Source organism: Mesoplodon bidens (assembly GCF_964165515.1).
Source record: "Mesoplodon bidens genome assembly, chromosome: 6".
In the NCBI taxonomy this organism is placed as follows: Eukaryota; Metazoa; Chordata; class Mammalia; order Artiodactyla; family Ziphiidae; genus Mesoplodon; species Mesoplodon bidens.
Window position 1 is genome coordinate 69,786,054 of NC_138162.1, and position 19,364 is coordinate 69,805,417.

Here is a 19,364-nt window from a genome sequence, read left to right on the forward strand (position 1 = left end):
AACAGACATTTTGGCCAACCCAATACATGCCATTGGAGCCCTGGGGGAAAGTCAGGGCTAGAGATGAATTTAGGATGTAGGCAGAAAAATTTCTTTAAGTTTTAGAGATGGATCCAGTTTTTTTTTTTTAGGACTAGAGAGAAATGCAGCAGGTGAGTGACTGTGACAGAACATCCGGGAATGCCAGCTTTTCACAAGCAGGGGCAAGAAGTCAAGAAGTCAAGAAGGGGCAGATGGGCTAGGAGAACAAAAACAGAATGAGGAGCTGCAGCCCTGATATCAGTCACACTACCCCAGACAGAGGGTGTGGAAACCACTGAGTAAACAAGTATGCCCACAGCTTAAAGAAAATGTAAACCAAGAGATGATGTGATCCAAGCAGAGAGAGGGGTGTCCAGCTGAGATTAGACCGTGACAGAGGGCTCGAACGTTTTGAGTGGCACTACTTACATTATCCTATCACAACCTGTATGAGAAGAAGGACGTGTGTGGTTATCCCCAATTTTATGAATGAGAAATTTATAGAAGGCTCAGGGTACGTAAATTGCTTGCCACACGATTTGGTGATAGAACCAGGCCTCTCTTCTTTTTCCTCCTAGCCTGGCCTGCTTTCATCAGTAATTCTGTGATATCAGAGGGACCTTGGAAACAATAATGTTGGCATTCACCCATCATAATTTTGGGAATCGCCAGCGTACCATCATTTTAAATGCCGCTCTCCGGTGGTTCACTTGGTTTTTATATTCTCTGTAATGTTAGTGAAACCATTCCTGAAAATAAAATCTCTCTCCCAGATTTAGTCTATTCATCTGACAGAGTAGTATTTCCAGTGGCTCTTCAGGATAGTATCTGAAATTCTTGAATTTCCACACTGGTGATATTCCTGCACTTTCGAGAAAAGCACATTATCGAAAGCTGTCATCCCTGGGATCAGAGTCAACCAGTGAGTTCTATGGTGCCCATTAGAGCCTTGCACAGAAAAATCCCACAGTTCTTCACACAATCTAATCCATTCACTAAACTCTCACTTGCATTGTCTTTACATGCTAAAGACAATGACATTCTATATTTTCTTAAATTTATCTGTATTCAATTTGAAAACATAGCTGTGCTAAAAATCTGAAAGTGTTTTTTTTTGCTGTGCGTGTATGTAGCACTAAGGAAAATAACAGAACAACTTAATAGCCAGCACTCTATCTAAAGAGTCATGTAACTTCCAATTTAGAAGAACAGTTCTGTGATTATCTTCTCTTATAGCCACCACAGCTTTGGGTCCTTACTAAGAGAAAACTGAGAGTTTTGATAAATAGTTCGTGATATTTAACATTTTCTACATTGTCGGAATTAATTGAACACATACTCCTGATGTAGTAGAACAAGTCCTGTAGTAGAACAAGTAGAACAAGTCTGGGCCTCCAGATCATTAGAAAATTCTCCTTAGTTTATAATGATTTTAGTCCATAGCCTATACAACTAACCAATAATATACTATTTGAGTCCTAAGAAACTTCTCTGGCTCTCTGGCTATCTAGGGCCAACAGATCAGCCATTTGGTAAAATATTTACATGGTGATAATACATACTGTTTGGCATCAGCCCCATCAACAATCTGAGGGCCAGGCTACAGTGCAGGCACTTGGAGAGCAGCTGGCATATCATAGCAGCTAGAGTATGGATTGCTCACTACAAGCCACACATTGTTTTAAGTGTTTACCCAACATAGCTCATTTAATCTTTTAGTAGCCCTAGATGGTCCTAACATTCCAACTTTCACATGGGAAACTGAGGCACAGATGGGTTAAACTCACTTGCCCTGAATCACCAAACTAGTAAATAAGGAAAGCCATGTTTAAATTCAAGAATTCAGGAGGTCTGACTCCAGGTTTTGTGGTTTTGACTACTACCCCTTAGAGCTGCCTCTTAGGATGGCTGAAGACCCCACTTCAGTGTCAGCATGAAGACAGATCATCCATAGCATGAGCTCTAGGCATGAAATTTCCAGTGCTTGGCATGGCTGCAGGGAATGTTTACGCATGCGCAGAAGGAAGGTGGCTGCCTTGATTGTTCCCCCAGGGCATTTGCAGTGTATGTTTTGAATCACTGTTACTCTCTTGTGTCATTTCAGGACATGATCATTTCTGGGCTACAGCCTGAAACTTCCTACTCCCTCACTGTCACAGCCTACACCACCAAAGGAGATGGAGCTCGCAGCAAACCCAAACTGGTGTCCACCACTGGGGCAGGTAACTGTAGCTTTGCATATATGTATCTTGAATATGTTCCCGGCAACAATAAGAGTAATTTTCCAAATGGTACAGGTGGTTTTGGTCAGAGGGAAAAATGTACAATGGTCAACTTTAGTGATTTTTGATATATAGTTCAGAGGGTAAAAATAACTGAATAACCTGATTTACCCAGATTATTCAGTCACTCATTCAACAAATATTATTTGAGCACCCACTACGTATCAGGCACTATTTCCAGTACTTTTATAGAACAATCAACAAAACAAAGACTCTGATCTTCTGAAATTTATTTTCTGACTAACATAATTAACTAGTGAATAAATGAGTTTTATAATAATAAAATGCCAGGAAGTGATAAATTATCAAAATAAAGGTGTGTGGGCATTAAGGATGGGGCAGTCCCTAAGGACTGTTTTAGGAAGAGTAATGGGAGATCTCTTAGGGGCAGGATATTTGAGCTGAGACTTGAAAGACGTGAAGGAGCAAGTCCCACGAGGGTCTGGAAGGCAGACCATCTAGGGAGGGAAATCACGTGACAGCTTCCCCCCTACCCCCACCCCCCCAGCAGCAAACCTTGTTAGAAGAGCTGCCATCTTGAACTGGGTTGATGACTTAAAGTTTTATTTTTTGTCATTTTCTCCTCCTCACCCCTTGCTGTGGGGATTCTAAAGAGGACAAATTGCACCAAAGATGGGAAACAGAAAAGAGAATGAAGAAAAGCAAAAAGACTAATACCAGATTGCTCCTTTCTGAAGAAAAAAGCTTCTTAATGCTATTTAGTCTCACTTTGGTTGGCCACATTAGGAAAACAGCATGTCAGAAGACCTGACACTGTAAAACCAATAAATTAAGAGATAATTACAGAAGGAATCTTCTTCAGTTCCGTTATGTAGAAATCTCCCGTGGAACATTTAAGCTATGATTTGATTTATTCCTCCTGAATCACTTCTCACACAACTTTTTAGGAACACACCTCGATGTAAAGGCATAAAGCAAAGAACAGCTGTGAGCTTGAGGACCCTCCTGGGTGCTGTGCTCCCGGCCAAATTTGTCTAAATGTCATAAGATTTGCCTCGCTTATATCCCGCCACCTGGAACTGCCTCAAGCAGCAGGATTACAGATGGCAAAACTCCTTCAAGGCAAAATCTTCTGGGCCTTTTTTTTTTTAAGACCATTGTATCAAGTTTATTCAGTACCCTGCATAGGAGATACGGTGCATGTTCAGTGGGGACATGCTGACTGTCTAGCTATGGAATCAGCCTCTACTGGAATGTAGACAACCGAGGGTAAACCCCTGAAATTGAACCCCCAAATGAAGAAAATACATTTCCTTCACCCATATTTATAACTGTGTCTTAATAAGCCTGAAATGTCTTACCTGAAGCATCAAACTCCTATTGCCCATAAGATGGGGAGGTCCTATAATGAGGACAAAAAAGTAGAGGATTTATCGCCAGGGGATGCGAATCCTAGAACAAGGAATGATATTGCCTATTTTAATGTCACTAAGATTAGCTCATCATTTTTTAGTCACCGTACAGAACATTATTTAGAATTGTGGATCTTATATACAGAATTATTTTGCAATACACAATTTTGCATTCACAATTTCAGATCTTTCTTAATCAGTGGAGACTTGGGTATTGAGGAAATGCTTATAATTTAGATGTCTGCACATTTATTTTCTTGAGACCTCCCTACTGATCCTGGGTGGGAGATGGGAGAATCCAGATTTATAATCCTTCTAAGAGAAAAGCTCTAGTTTTCTTTGCTGCCAACCTATAGTAAAAAACCATTCTAAAGTCATTATTGAACAGATTAATTTGCTTTGTTTTATATAGTATTACAAAAATCCCTTGTATTTATATAACTATGAAGAATTACTGAGTTTATCTCACAGATGTGAACTCCTAATAACCACAATTATAAGGGCATTTAGTTATAGCTTCCATGGAGAATTCAGGAATTCTCGTGAAATTTTATTTTAATAGTAAAATTCCTGGTTTTAGGATATGTTTCTGTATAATACATTGTTTCTAGAATCTGTGAACAATCATATCTTTGAAATAAAAACACAGGCCATAACTTAAGCAATCCATGTAGGATTCATGTAACCTGAGGGATGCTTTTGAATAAAATGTTGGCTTTTATGTTTCAATGATTATGACATTTTTGTAGTTTCTTTGTTAATACTCCCATTGCTCTGTATCATAATAATTGGTCTACTGCCTGAAATCTTGTGGTTTTAGGCATATTTTTTGGTTTGAAATGTTCTCTATATTTTTACATGAATTTCACTACTGTACTGTGGAGCTATGTTTAAGGATGAGAGAAAAGATGACAATGACATAGAGAATTTGGAAGTAATAGGCTTAGGTTCAGTCATTTATGATTGTTGCTACTTAGGTGCTAAGTTAAATTGAAGCTAAGTTTAGAGCCATTGGGACTGAGTGCCTTGGTTGATCTCCAATGATTGCTCTTACTAAGAAGAAGTAAAGGGCAGTACATGTGTACCATTTCTGAAGTCATGAGAGATTTTTAAGAGGAAGAATACAGTAAGGAGATAAGAATAATCAAAAAGGCAAAAGAGAGAAGAGATTATATGTCATGACATAAGTTAGAGTTAGCTTATTTACTGAGCAGCTGGGCCTTCTTCCAATAAGTTAGTTCATTAACACACTGCTAAAAATGACCTCCAACTCCCAGAGTAAGTATTTAAGACTCGCCTTTTGCCAATCCTCCAGCTCCTAGGCTGGAGTAAGCAGACCCACTGACCCTGCCACTGCATGGCCTTTAAAAGTGGTCCACACAATAACCCTAAGGCATTAGAACCTTGGACCCAACTCCACATGTGGCACCATCTACTGGTCCTCTTCATTTCTTCACCTGGAGTATGCACTGATCAGAGGACAAGGACCCTGCATTATCCATCTTTTATTTTCCCACCCAAATGCCTACATGCCATTATATAAGTCCATACATTAAAGTGAGTAGTTGGTAAATGTTTCATACATAGAATTTCTGGAAGCCAGAGATGGAGTGGGTTTCATTGCCAATACGTGCAGTTTTGGAGAATTCTTTTTAACCATTCATGCAATGTTGTAGAACTCTCCTCATTCCTTTCCCCTTTTTTCTACTTGTTACTCCCTGGATGAAATACCACAACTGTCCATAACCCTTACCCTAGCTTATTTAAACTGCATCTACTATTCACACATTTGGGGAGGTTTTAGGTGTTCCCTTCATGTGGCTAGCCTCTCCTGAGGCAATGCTGGGAGTTCTTCCTCTAGCTGCCTCAGCTTTCATTTCTTTCTTGAATCCTTCACTAGTGCATCTTGTTGCTTCCAGGCTGATTGTCTCACAGTTTTCAGGCTTAGTGAAACTTCTGCCAGGGAAAGGAGTGACTGTCTTGGCAGTGGAGAGCAGACTGAGGTGCTTCTGGCACAGCAGTGGGAACCAGTAGATCAGAACTGACGCTCTTACTTCTAGAGCATCGCTTTGATTTCATGATACCAAGCCCACAGTGTTTATATCCCAGAACAAGAAAGGGCATGCCAGCATCAAAAACAAAAGGCATTAGTGCAACCTAGGCTTTGACTATCACAGAAGAATAGATGTATATTTTCATAAGGCCATGAGATCTTTTTTTCTTAGAATTTACGAGTTTGTTAAATTTCTCCAAATTTGTACCATAGCAATATTATGAAGTGAAACACCAGATAGTAAAAACATACTCATATATGGCTGACGAATATTATTACAATCCAACCTATATTTGTGGTTGCAGGAAATTTTAAATTGTTTTATTTATCCTCCCTTTACATGCATCTTATAGAAACAAGGTGCACAGTGTATTTACTATGATGCAGTTCTTCATAACCAGAATTTTGAAAACTTTTGATAAATAGTTTTAATGAAATATATTGTCCCTGGAAAATGTGGAGACCTAATTGTTATGTTTTTCCCCAAAAGTTTCAACCAGGTTTTGTTTATTGAAGGATATATTTTCTGCTGAAAGGCCCATTTTTTTCTCAGCAGAGTCTCAAATGTTTCATTCTTGACGTCACATATTTTAATGGGCAAATCATGTAAATACTATACACACATAGAGAGAAATTAAGGATACTTGCCAATATCTATTTTAAAGTGATTTTTAAATGAAAATAATTTTAAATATATTTAAAATAAAGATAAATGGAATAATTAAAGCACTCACCAACTTATGAATGGGTTTGTTCTGAGAGCTGGTTAGTAAGATATCGGATACACCTTTCCATGAGAAACAGTGAGTCTACAGTTTTTGGTTTGGATTGGTTTGGTTTCTGGGTCAACCTTCAACACGTGTACATAATTGCCATTAAAAACTTCAGGAACTATTTTCCCACACATGATGAACCCACTTACTATGAACTTATCCAACATGTGAAACAAAACTATTATATTACTTCATTGGTTAAGGATAGAAATATCACAAAGAATGTGTTCTTGGACAAAGCACACCACTACTGGGGTCTGAAATATATAGTGAGCAGGTTAACCAAGTATTTTTTGAAGTTAATATTCTGTATATTATCGCAACATCTTTCTAGTTTGTTTTTGTTTTTAACTTATATCTACATCCCTATGATACTATTTTTCATTGCCATTAGTGTAAGCTTTCCTCCCTTTTGACCATATTTTCTCCACTTTCTATTAACTTATTTTTAATTCTGGTAATACTCTTTTCCCCTCCCTCATCTTTCCCTATTTCCAAAGAAACTCCTGGCTCTGTGTTGTTTACCACTGTCCTTGTCTGTGGATTCCAGGAATAATTACTGTTTGTTAAAAAAATATATATATATATGGTTGTAATAATACATTGAGTATATTAGACCTATTCACATAACTAACTTATTTAACTTGAAAAGAAATTATGTACTTAGCCCCTGACCACAAAAACCTTAATATTCTGATTATTAATAATAATTATTATTAGTGAAATGTAAAACACCGTTCTAAGACTTTTACATGCATTTCCTCATTTAATATTCATAACAACAATATGGTGTAGGTCTTAATATAATTCCTATTTTACCAGATGCAAAACTTGATGAGGATGACTGGTGTGGATGGTATAAACAAAAAATGCAAATTAGATCCACAGTAAGTCAGAGCAACATTATTTTACATTACCTTTTTTTTTTTTTAAACTTATAATCAACATACTAGTTAAGTTGTTTGGCTATGGATTCAGACAGACCTATGTTTGTCTCATAGCATCCTCACTTATTACGCATCTAACTTGGCACATTTTTCTATCTCTCTGTTTCATTTTTTTATTATACAAAGTGAAGATAATAACTAAGCAGGGCACATAGTCAAGAGTGAAGGATGTAAATCAAGTGTGATACTACATGTAATGTTCTTAGTACAGTGTCTGGTACACTGCATGTACCCAGTAATTAAATATATTTTAATTATTATTCTTAATAGCTGTACCTAATTGGCTAATCCTTACTGAGCTTCATTTCTCTGCAGCATGAACCTCTATGTATTAAGATTCGAAATGTAAGGATGTTTTAAAAAATCTCCTTAAATTATCATTTCAATAATAATTCCTATTTTCTGTCCATTATCAAATTCTAATATCTCACCCTACCTTAAAAGAGTATGAGAAGGAGCATGTTTCCACAAAGATATATAGACCAAGCCTTGGCTTTTTTTTTATAAGTAAAGGCATGGAAATGCCCATGGAGTGGCATTCCCATTCATCAGTGATTAAAATGCAAATACCCATGTAGGGTGGTCTCACCTCTCCCTCCTGTGTGCTTCAGTTCCAGGGAAACCCCGGCTTGTGATTAACCACACTCAGATGAATACTGCTCTCATTCAGTGGCACCCCCCTGTGGACACATTTGGACCCCTCCAGGGCTACCGTCTAAAATTTGGCCGGAAGGATATGGAGCCACTCACTACTCTTGAGTTCTCTGAAAAAGAAGATCACTTCACAGCGACAGACATCCACAAAGGAGCATCATACATCTTCAGGCTCTCAGCCAGAAACAAAGTGGGCTTTGGGGAGGAGATGGTGAAGGAGATTTCTGTTCCAGAAGAAGTCCCAACTGGATTCCCTCAAAACCTCCACTCAGAAGGCAGCACGTCAACCTCTGTCCAGTTATCTTGGCAGCCACCTGTCCTGGCAGAGAGAAATGGCATTATCACCAAGTATACCCTTCTGTATAGGGATATCAATATCCCTCTTCTTCCAATGGAGCAGCTTATTGTTCCAGCTGACACCACTCTGACACTCAGTGGCTTAAAACCAGATACCACATATGATGTAAAAGTACGTGCTCACACGAGCAAAGGCCCCGGGCCATATAGTCCCAGTGTCCAGTTCAGGACACTGCCTGTGGATCAAGGTAGGATTTGTCTGCTTACGGCCTTTCTCCCTTAAAGGAATGTCGGTCTTTGGAAATCAGTATTTTGAAGCTATAAATAACTGATCAGCCTATTCATATTAATAGGTTCAGCAAAAGCAAAAAGGTAAAGTATATGAAACTTAATATGTTTTGGATGCCTTAGATTTCAGTTAGAGAATGCCAAGCAAGTCTGGCTGACAGCACCCCAATGTTCTCAGGTAAGGAAAACACAATATAGTTGATTGAATGGGAGAGAAAGGAGAGATCTTTATGAGAATGAGGTATTGAAATGAATGCTCTTAACAGGTAGGCAAATCACACTTCTCTCTCTGATCAAAGTAGATGGCATCTAGCTTAAGCCCTCCCATCCATGGAAAAGGACAAGTCATAACGTTTTTAGGAGTAGTTTAAATACACTGTTTTTCCTTTTCCAGCAGTGTTTGCAAAAAATTTTCATGTCAAAGCAGTCATGAAGACTTCAGTGCTACTGTCTTGGGAGATTCCAGAGAATTATAATTCTGCCATGCCTTTCAAAGTAAGTTGTTTTCTAATGTGTAAGAAGATATCACCGGTAAAAGTGGAGGGGGCAGGTCACTTGGGTAAGTTACTTACAAAGCATACCGACAGCTTTGAGTCAGCCACACATACCTGTTATTCTCTCTGTGGCTTTCACGTAACACACTGAGTCTGGCTCTTTGGCAGTGTGACCTTTCCCCTCTCAGGAGGAGGCAGGAGCTCAAACCCAGGGCCGGCATTTTTGTGGGTCACCTAGCACTTCCAAGTTGAACTTTTTACATCTAAGCTAGTGCTTTTGTTTTTTCATCAGGAAATGAAATTGACATGGTTTCTACCTGTTTGTAATGCAGTATCCTGGGATTTAAGTAATTTGTTAATTGGCCTGAGTTCTTTGAACATTTTAAGCTTTAGTTTCCCATTGAGAGAGATTGGCAAATGTTAGCAAGAAGTACAAGTCTGTGAAAGAAAGAATAGAGATTTTTGAAAGTAAAAATATATTTGGGAACAAGAATGGAAGTGTTTGGAAAAAAGTGGTGTGGACGATGCATTGAAACCTAGAGCATTTCTGCGAACATTCCCTTAAGATCACAGACAACTGAGGGGCCAAATATTGTTAAGCTATTGTACATTTCTTTGTGTATTTTTGATAGACTTAGAAACATTGTATCATTACACAATAAGAAACAAAAGAAAATTGATGCCATCTCTAGAATTTATGAGCACTTTCCGCCTTGGGAAATGCCCCAAATTAGAAATGACCCATATGTATTTTCCATAAGCAAGTACCATATTAGTTAGAAAATATTCATTGCCTGACTGATAACCAAATCTCTTTGATTGGTTGTATCTCTCTAGATTCTTTATGATGATGGGAAAATGGTAGAAGAAGTGGATGGCCGAGCTACCCAGAAGTTAATTGTCAACCTGAAGCCTGAGAAGTCATATTCATTTGTGCTGACAAATCGTGGCAACAGTGCTGGGGGGCTGCAGCACAGGGTAACCGCAAAGACTGCACCAGATGTTCTACGTACCAAGCCAGCCTTCATTGGCAAGACCAACTTGGATGGCATGATTACCGTGCAACTGCCCGAAGTACCTGCAAATGAGAATATAAAGTAAGTTGATCGAAGGTTAGGGCTGAAGGATAGAAATGCATGTGAGCAAGAAAAAAAGGTTAAATCTCAGGAATATGTGGTTATAAAAGACTGTATTGCTGTATGTAGAGTGAGAGTCTTCTGCACAGGCTCACAGTTTTGTTATTCAAGTTCTGTTGCATTGTGTTCTGGAGTTCATTGTGACACAGATTCTCATCACTTTAACATTAATGAGAGTGTTTTTTTATATTCCAGAAATGGTATAATTTAGGAGAGATAGACAACTAGAACATGAACCTTACCATAAAGAAGTTTACGTCATAGTGTATAGAATAATATGAATAGTCGAATAACTGATATTTGGCGAATGTTACTGTAATTGTGAGGAATTCTTAGAAAATACTACAATGCTAAAAGAAACTTTAGGAAATTGGATACAAAAAAACAGTATAAGACACTGCTGTTTTACATGTGTGCTGAAAGATGGGAGAAATTTCAACAAGTTAAAGTTCAGAATAACATTAGAAGAAACATGAAAGCTAGAAAATGTAATTTTTTCTGGTTTGGATGGAGCACAGTGTAGAGGCCAATGGGCCTGAAGTGGAAATTAAATCCAGTCAATTAAGTAGTTTGTTGGTTGTATATAGCTAGTTGATGGTAGCCAGTAGAAGAAAAAAAGTGTTTTCACCAAAGTAAATTAAGTATGAGTACTGTGGTAGACCCTGGAGAACAAAAAAAGAGGATGCGGTCCCTGTCTTCAAAGAGTTTACCATAGAGTGAGGAATACAGAGAAATAGACAGATGCAGTATGTGCTAGCAATAGAATCATACTCTATTTTAAGAGTAGCTACTCCAGAATGAAATGGATCAAGAAAGTTTCTGAATTTAATCTTGAAGGATGAATAAGAGGCATACAAAAAAATCAGAGGGAGGAAATCGTATGCAAAGGCTCATTAGTAAAGGAAGCAAGTGATTCTGTAAGGCATGTGCTCAGAGAGCCAGGGCAATAGTAGTGAGAGGCAAGTATACAAGAGGCAAGTTGTGCTCAGAAGTTGGAACTCTATCCTGTAGATAGTGACAGTCCATTAAAGGACTTTATGCAGGAGAGTGGCATGATATCATCTGTGTAATACGTTTCCTTCTTTGCCATTTTAGGAAATATTTATTGTGTGTCTGCTGCATGTTAGGAACTGTGCTCCTGGCTTGGGATAAGACTAAACCCCTTGTCATTTCTTCTATCCCACATGATCAAGTTTGGATGAAACTTGCTATGAAAGGTTTGAAGGTCAAGCAGAGGCATTTATACATAGTTCATGGATGGTTGGAGCCTTTACATTTAGTAGCAATCTGGTGACATAATTTAGGAAAGTTCTTAGGGAAGATGGTTCCTGAAGGCATGTCGGAAGGATTGGAGCACCAGAGAGAAAAGTTTTGGGCTGTCATTGTGCAGTTAGTTGACTATAGGCAAGTAACAAGATTCTGAAGTGAGATGGTGATGGTGGAAATGGGATGCAGAGGCAGACAGAGCAGTAGGAATTGGCAGCTGTCTTAATGGAGGGATCAAGGCAGAGGAAAATGTCAGAGATGACTCTGAGGTCTGAGCTTGGATGACAAAATAAATGATGCTGCCATTCATCCTGAAGGATGAAAGATCAGGAGGAAATTAACGAGTTTAATTTTGTGTACATTTTACATGAGGTGTCAGTGAAATCAGTCTCCATTAATATTAGTCTCCACTTTTGTCCACTCTTCTGTTTCTATCATTTAGAAAACTAAAAAGAAGAATGGAATATTAGTGTGATTTTGATTCCAACAAAATTTAGTATGAAAGGGAGATTTTATTTTTCTATTGTTTAAATATTCTATGGATATTGTTTGATCTCCCACCATAGTTCCAGACAATGTTGCAGGAATTCAGTGGAGAGAATGCTGACTTTCTCATGGCTCTTACATAGTATAGGTAATTGGGCAATTTGTATAAGTAGAGAGTCAGGTGGAGTGGAGTCCTATGATACCAAAAGTTAGTTGGATAGGGGAGGCCACAGGAGGAGCTCCCAACCCCAGTTTCGTAGTTCAGGGAAGAGGCCCTGAAAAAAGCAACATCTAAGCTGAGGCTTAAAGAATCACAGTAGGGCTTCCCTGGTGGCGCAGTGGTTGAGAGTCCGCCTGCCAATGCAGGGGACACGGGTTCGTGCCCCGGTCCGGGAAGACCCCACATGCCGCGGAGCGGCTGGGCCCGTGAGCCATGGCCGCTGAGCCTGTGCGTCCGGAGCCTGTGCTCCGCAACGGGAGAGGCCACAGCAGTGAGAGGCCCATGTACCGCAAAAAACAAACAAAAAAACAGAATCACAATAAGCTGGTCCATGGGAGTGGGGATGTGGAGATGCTGTTTCAGGCAGAGGACAGCACATGTGATATTGCCCAAGCAAGACAAAGTCTAGCACTTGTTATTGGTCCACATCTTAACCATCCATTAAGACTTTTCAGCTGGCATCCAACAAACATGTATTCTAGACATACTGTATTGCCAGCACTAGGTCTGGAAATAGAAAGATGATTGAGATTAAGCCCTACCTTACAGTGGGAAAACCAATACAGGAAATAGGTAATAAGAATATATGGAGCAAATACTGCCAGATACTGTAGAAACATAAATACAGAATTCTAGCCCAACTTGGATGTCAAGGGAGATATCCAGAAGGAGCTGATATCTAATAAGTCTTGAATGATGAGAAAGATGTAGAGAAGGTAAAATAGTTGCAAACAATGAAGGAACAGTCCATATAGTTTATATGGGCTATAAATTGAGTCTATTGAAAACATGTACTGTCTATTCAGGGCAAGAGTAAATAAAAAATGAAAATAGTGTCACATAATCTGTAGTTTTTACTATTAGATTTCAAAATTTTTCTTTATATATTAAAAAAAAGATTTTAATGGCTATTTACCAAATTAGTTTGGTAGAATGTATTAGACATTATTGGGAAATGACATTTTAGTCCATTGGTGATAGACTTCTTTTTCATTTCCCAACCTCTGAATTAATTGAGAATATTGCAGAATAGAGTCTCTCTCTCAGTATTTTTCTTTAGCTTGTTCAATTTTTCTTTGTTTTATTTATGACTTCTTCTTTGTAATATTTGACATGGGAGTCAAAGAAAAGGGATAAAACTTTGGTAACAAAGATCAGAGACTATTACAAAACAGAAAAAGAAAGCAAACCATTATGGAAAAAACTCTGTTCTAGAAATGAAGTAAAGATTCCCAGAAATATATTCTAAACACTCTGGGGGAAAGACAAGAGCAAAAGACAAAGCTGGGGAAAAGACAAGAGCAAAAGACAAAACTAGGGAAAAGTATAAGAACCATAAGAAATGAAAAGCAAATCTCCTGTTAGCAAAAATCCCTAGATAATTCATATTCACTATGTTCTTTAAAGGGATAATAGCATAAAGTTACCCATCCAGTCTTCTAGGTTGGTTCATGTGGCATCGTCAAATATGACAAAAAGCTGTGTGCCATGCGGTGCCACTTGCAGTTCAGAAATTAGAGTGGAGCTTTCTGTTAAGTATTGTAAGGGAGAAATGAGGGGAGAAAACAGAATCGATTCCAGAGCTCTGGGGTGGGTTGCTAACTTGTATTTAGGTAAAAGCTAGCTACAAAGATGCTTCCAATTTGTTTTTCTATCAAAATACAATTTTGATGATTGAACGGCTGTTTTGTTTATCAACAAAAACCAGGCTTTCCTCGTTTCCGGCCAAGATAATTGAGAGGTCTTGATCCCCACCTCCAAACTCCTCACCATCAGAAAATAAATCTGTCTCTTGTAAACATAATGCAGACATAGCTCCTTGCTTCTGTGATTTCACACTTGGTTTTTGTGTGGAGAAGCTGGGAGCTCCCTCAGCGAAGGGCCAGATTTTTCACGCAACAGCCACATTGGTACTGCAGGTTCTAGTACTAGGAATTTTGTGGGGCTTCAGCCTTCTCTTTGAATACATTTAGGGGGCAGAATGCTGGTCAGAAACTCTAGCAATGCCACCATCCGTCAGAAGCAAGTTGTGACAAGGAGGACTTCTGTGACTCTATAGAGCAGGATTTTACTCTGGTAAGAAAAAAAAGCACCACACAGATTGTACTCAGAGAAAAAGCTGCCAGAAGGTACCCAATGTAAATTAACTCCATAGCAACCATTTCATGTTTATGAAAAATAGAAATGAAGAATAAGGGCATTTTATAAAATTTTAAATTTATTATCTACTTTGTCTTTTAAAGAAAGACATTCTTGGAAGCAAAGTTGTTTCATAACACACATGCACCACTATTAGCAGCTCAGTGTGTATAAGCTGTTTAATGTTTCATTCATGCATCATATGTTAACTGAAGTGGTAAGGGCTTAAATTTGTATAGAGCTTTACAGTTTACTGAAGGTATTAGAGCATTTCACTTAAGTCTCACAATAACTCTGTGAGGTAGGTGGTCTCCCCTTTTACAAGTGAGTAAAGTGAGGCCCAAAGACACTAAGTGGCCCAGCCAAGATCATAGAGTTGGTACTGCTAATAGTTAATAGGGACAGAGGACTTACTAGGTGTTCTTCAAAGGACACTGCACACAGTGACTGCTGTAATTTTCACACCAAGGGTCCTCTTCATTTTACAGCTGACGAAGCTATAAGGTAGTATACTAATTTGCCCTGGCAACACAATAGCAGAACCAGAGAGGAAAGATTTGCACTTAGGCAGTCTGGCTCCAGAGTCTACATGTTGAACCACAACCATGCCTCTGTGACCATAAAATGATTGACCAAACCAGGATATTTTTTCCTAGGACAATTGCTAAACATTTAAGAACTCCATAACAATTAGATGTCAATAGGACTGCCCCAGACAAACCTTAGAACCAAGAGGAATCAGGTACATGAACTTGGCCACAGATTATGGAAATGGATGTTAAATATGGAACAAGAAAATCAGTAGATTGTCATGAGAATTTAGAGGAGAGGTAAAGGGAGAGGCTAGACACAGCATTATCATCTGCCATTTTACAAATGAGGAAAATGAGGCTTAAGACAATTAATAACTTGTCTGACAACACGTAGCTTAAAAGATTAGAAACCTTAATTTAAACAGAGAAACTAGAAAGATCATTCAACCTGCTTTGGTTTTCCTGTGGTTAATTAATTTGATTTAAACAATATATACCCAAATGACCAAAGCCAGGAAAAAAAAATCAAAAAATTATTCAAGGCATGACATTCATCATTAAACTCTGAGACAAATTTTGACCTCCCAGTTAAATAATGAGTTGGAGAATGCTAGTATGGACTGTTAATACAAAAAGCCTGCCAGAATTTGAAGTGGGACTGCCACAAAGACCAGAGCTCACCTTCTCATATAATTATATGGAACTGGGCCCCTTGATGATAACATATTAAATAAGATTAGTAAAACTTTACATAGGATAATTAAAATTCTGAAGGTTATATTTAACTTATCTAATTAAATCTAATATACTGGGAAAACACAGCTTACATTATAAGTAGTCGAGGGCTTTCCAGATATATTGATTCTCAAGTTATTTATTTTCCATTAGTTTAATAGTGAAGGTCTATGTTGAAAAGGGTATTTGAAGGCTAAACTTCAGGCTTGAGTTAGACAGGCAAACAGAGTATAAAGTTTAATTTTACCCATATGGGAAGCTGCTCTATGTCCAAAAGCAATTTTTTTTTTTTGCATTTCAAGCAAGTTCTTTCAGTTCATATGATTTGGTTGATATGAATTTGCAGGGTATATGTTAGTTCCTCACTTTACAGAGTCATCTTACCTTACCTAATACCACATGACATTAGAACTAGGATCACCACTTTGCTGGTAACTAAAAGACATTTAGGCATGTCATTAGGCTGGTTTGGAGAAAAGAGAAAAGCTTGATGAGGTTTCAGGTTGGAAAGTTCTAATGCAAGAGAAGGGCCTCAAAATGTTTTTGACTTCCTGATCTAGTGGAGGCATAAATCTCCAAGAGTTACCCGCTTCACCCACTTCCACTTTTCAGTGAAAAAAGAACTCAGTGATAAAATGGCAACGTTAGCAAATTTGGGGAAATTATATGTGTACCTGCTTTAGGAATGTGTTTCTAAGTATATGAATATGTCTTAAACGTATAAGAAAATTATGGACTAAAAATGGTTCATTGAGACCATGTAATAGGGGTCATCGGTCTAAGCAGAGGTCAGGGAAGGTTTGAGTTAGGAAGTAAAAAAGTGAGTTGCTATTTGAGGAAAGAGAGAAGATAACTTGGGATTTGTTGGGAGTGGCAGAAGGTTCTAGACAGATGGTACAGAATGATCAAAGACAGAATGGACCAAGTAAATTCAAGAAACTAAAAGCCCACCAGGGTGTAGCTCAGAGAGCACAGAGAGATGGATTCAGGCGAGATCCTGCTGAGTCGTATAATGCCTTTGGAAGACAAATGAGGATCAATGGAAATATTTTTAAAAATGGAAATGTTACAATTAATTTTCTATTGCAAAATGAAAATTTCAGAGACTGGACTAAAGGGAGTTTAACTCAATGGAGAAAGAAAAGTAGGAGACAAAGTTAGGAGCAACCCAGGCATGAGACAATGGGATGAAGCCAGAGCCGTGGCAGTAGAGATGGGGAGAAGTGAATGCACTCTAGATAGTTTGGAAGTAATAGGACTTAGCGGTAGTTTGGGTATGAGAGAGGGAGAGAGTTAATGCAGATTGTCAGTGATAACACCTAGGTTTACAGCATGTGCCCTAAAATGGATCATGGTGCAATATTGGAAGAGGATTACTTTTGGAGGCGTATTTTTTGTTTTATTTTAACCACAGTAAATTTGAGGTACTTTTGTGACATAGAAATGGAGACATAAAGTTGGAAGGGGATAAACTTGTGGAGTTTAGAGGAGCGTTCTGGGCTGAAGATGTGAATCTGTAAATCATTTGCGTCTAGGGGATAACTGATTCCCTGAGCTGGAATGAGATCACATGGGAAGAAAGAGGAAGTAAAGATAAATCCTTGGCTAGATCCTTGAGGAACTCCACCGTTGAAAAGCTGGGTAGCCGATAATAAATCCTGCTAAAGAAATAAGGTTAACATGGTGAGAGATTTAAGTAGAAAACCAGGAGAGTTGGATACAGAGAAAGAACTGAATATGTTTCATGGAGGGTGTTATGAATACTCAGATTCTGATAAAAGATCGAGTAAGAAGACAGTGAAAAATTCTCCTTTTGATGCAATACTGACGACCCAGGTGAAGGTGGTGAGATGGGCAGATGAGGCCGGAGCTAGAGCACAGTTGACTGGGAAGTGAATGGAAGGTAAAGACATGGAGAACAGCAAGAACACACAGCTCTTCTCAGAACTGGGGCAGTAAGAGGTAGGAGGAGAGAGAGAGAAAGTGATGACTGGAGCAGGATGTGGTTTGTTTTGTCCTGCCAGTGATTGAAAGCTAATCGATAGAATCCAACGAGGAAGGAGAAATCGAGATCTATGGGAGACAAGGGGTATAGTATATGGTAAACATCCTAAGAGAGTGAGATGCAGGACCCAATTCAAGAAAAAGTAATTGGCTCTGGAAAGTGTAGTCAGCCCTTCTACGGTACCGATCGGAAAGATTATGGTTTGCACTCAGATATAGGTAGGCTTGTAGTTTGTTAGACGACGAGGGAATGCTTGTCTAAATCTTTTTCTTTTCTCTGTATATAAGAGCAAAGGCCATATTCTAGTGGAGAGGCATGTATGTCCAAGATTTGAGGCCAGGGGAGAGAGTGTGAAAAACTTATTGTGAAGATTGGGTGGACTAGGTAACTAGAGAAGCTGTGGCCGTATTGCCAGGCAGTGTTGAAGGCCTGTTTGGGTTTGCTGAATATGAACTTACGGCATCATTCTACCCTGTGCATTATTTCTCAAGCTGTATTCAGCTCCTTGGGTTCAGGCACAGAGAAAGGCTATCGGATTTCAGCTAAGGCAGAATGGAGGATGTGGGTTTTGGAAGAGAAGGGCTCAAGAAATTGAGAGCCCTGGGTGGTGCATGGGCCAGCCCTCTGAAGGTTGAAGTCACCCAAAATGCTGGCAGAGTTTGGGAGGAAGAAAAAGACTGTTAACCCTGGGAAAAACAAAACAAAACAAAAACTTCCATAAAGGAAAGATTCTGAAGAGGTTGGCAGATGGCAGAAATCAGTAAGAGAAGGCCACAGCATAGCTGAATTGTACGAGCTTCCAACAGGAGGGCTTACTGTGATTTTAGCAAAAGGGTGGAGGAAAAAATATCTACAAGAAGCAACAGTGAACCAGGAAAGAAACCCAAACCCTAAACCTGAGGTTCATAGGCAGAGGAAGAGGGATAGATTAACAGCCACCACGTGAGAAGTCTGCAAAGAAAGCAGTATCCTCAGGGGAAAGTCAGGCTTCAGGAATGGCAAATACGAGGTTCTTTACAAAGTCATAGTTGCAGAGAATACGGTTGAAATGTATGGATTTGGACCCAGGAGTTCCAAATTCCCAACACCCCATTTCTTTCAATAGGGCAAGAGCTGCTTTGAAAGGCTCCACTTTGGCTGCTCTAGATGAATGCTTTAGTGATCATGGAGAGAAAAGGTTATGGATATCCAGCCACACTGTTAATTAATTGCTATGGGGAAGGCTGTTCAATTCTTAGCCGAGCCACAAATGAAATGAATAGTCGGGGAGTGCTGCAGGACGGATTCTTTTTTAATGTACAAGAATGGCAACTCAAAGTATGAAAGCAGAAGAAAAATTAATAGGATTCATCAGCTTAACCTTGATTTACAAGATTCTGAACGAGGACAGTGGGACCTCCCTTACTTTAGGCAAAGAGAAGCTGTCCTGACTTTGTGCAATTGGCAGTGAGAAGCAAGAGGTTCCCTGACAAGTGTGTTTATCAAGTCCATCTGCAGTGTTATTTTGTACACTAGGTTGCAGCCCCTGTCCTTCTTCTCCATGCTCATTTAACATGACGGACCTGTTTGGCAAATCCTTTGGGTGGTGGGAGGACAGGAAGAGGAGGAAGCTTACTCTGGACCAGAAAAGATACCGGCCTTTCTCACATACTCCACACCCTT

General features: G+C 39.0%; 1 protein-coding gene across 4 annotated transcripts in view; it reads left to right on the top strand.

Moving 5' to 3' along the window:
* The window catches only part of PTPRD (protein tyrosine phosphatase receptor type D), a 2,148,730-nt gene that overhangs the window by 1,985,508 nt on the left and 143,858 nt on the right, over positions 1-19,364 (top strand). For 3 of the 4 annotated variants that reach the window (XM_081238160.1, XM_081238163.1, XM_081238161.1), the window contains 4 exons: positions 2,126-2,243; positions 8,061-8,648; positions 9,083-9,183; positions 10,020-10,279. In XM_081238160.1, coding sequence (XP_081094286.1) covers positions 2,126-2,243; positions 8,061-8,648; positions 9,083-9,183; positions 10,020-10,279 — 1,067 coding nt within the window. The remainder of the gene's footprint in view (positions 1-2,125; positions 2,244-8,060; positions 8,649-9,082; positions 9,184-10,019; positions 10,280-19,364) is intronic. The other variant, XM_081238162.1, reaches the window with a different exon arrangement.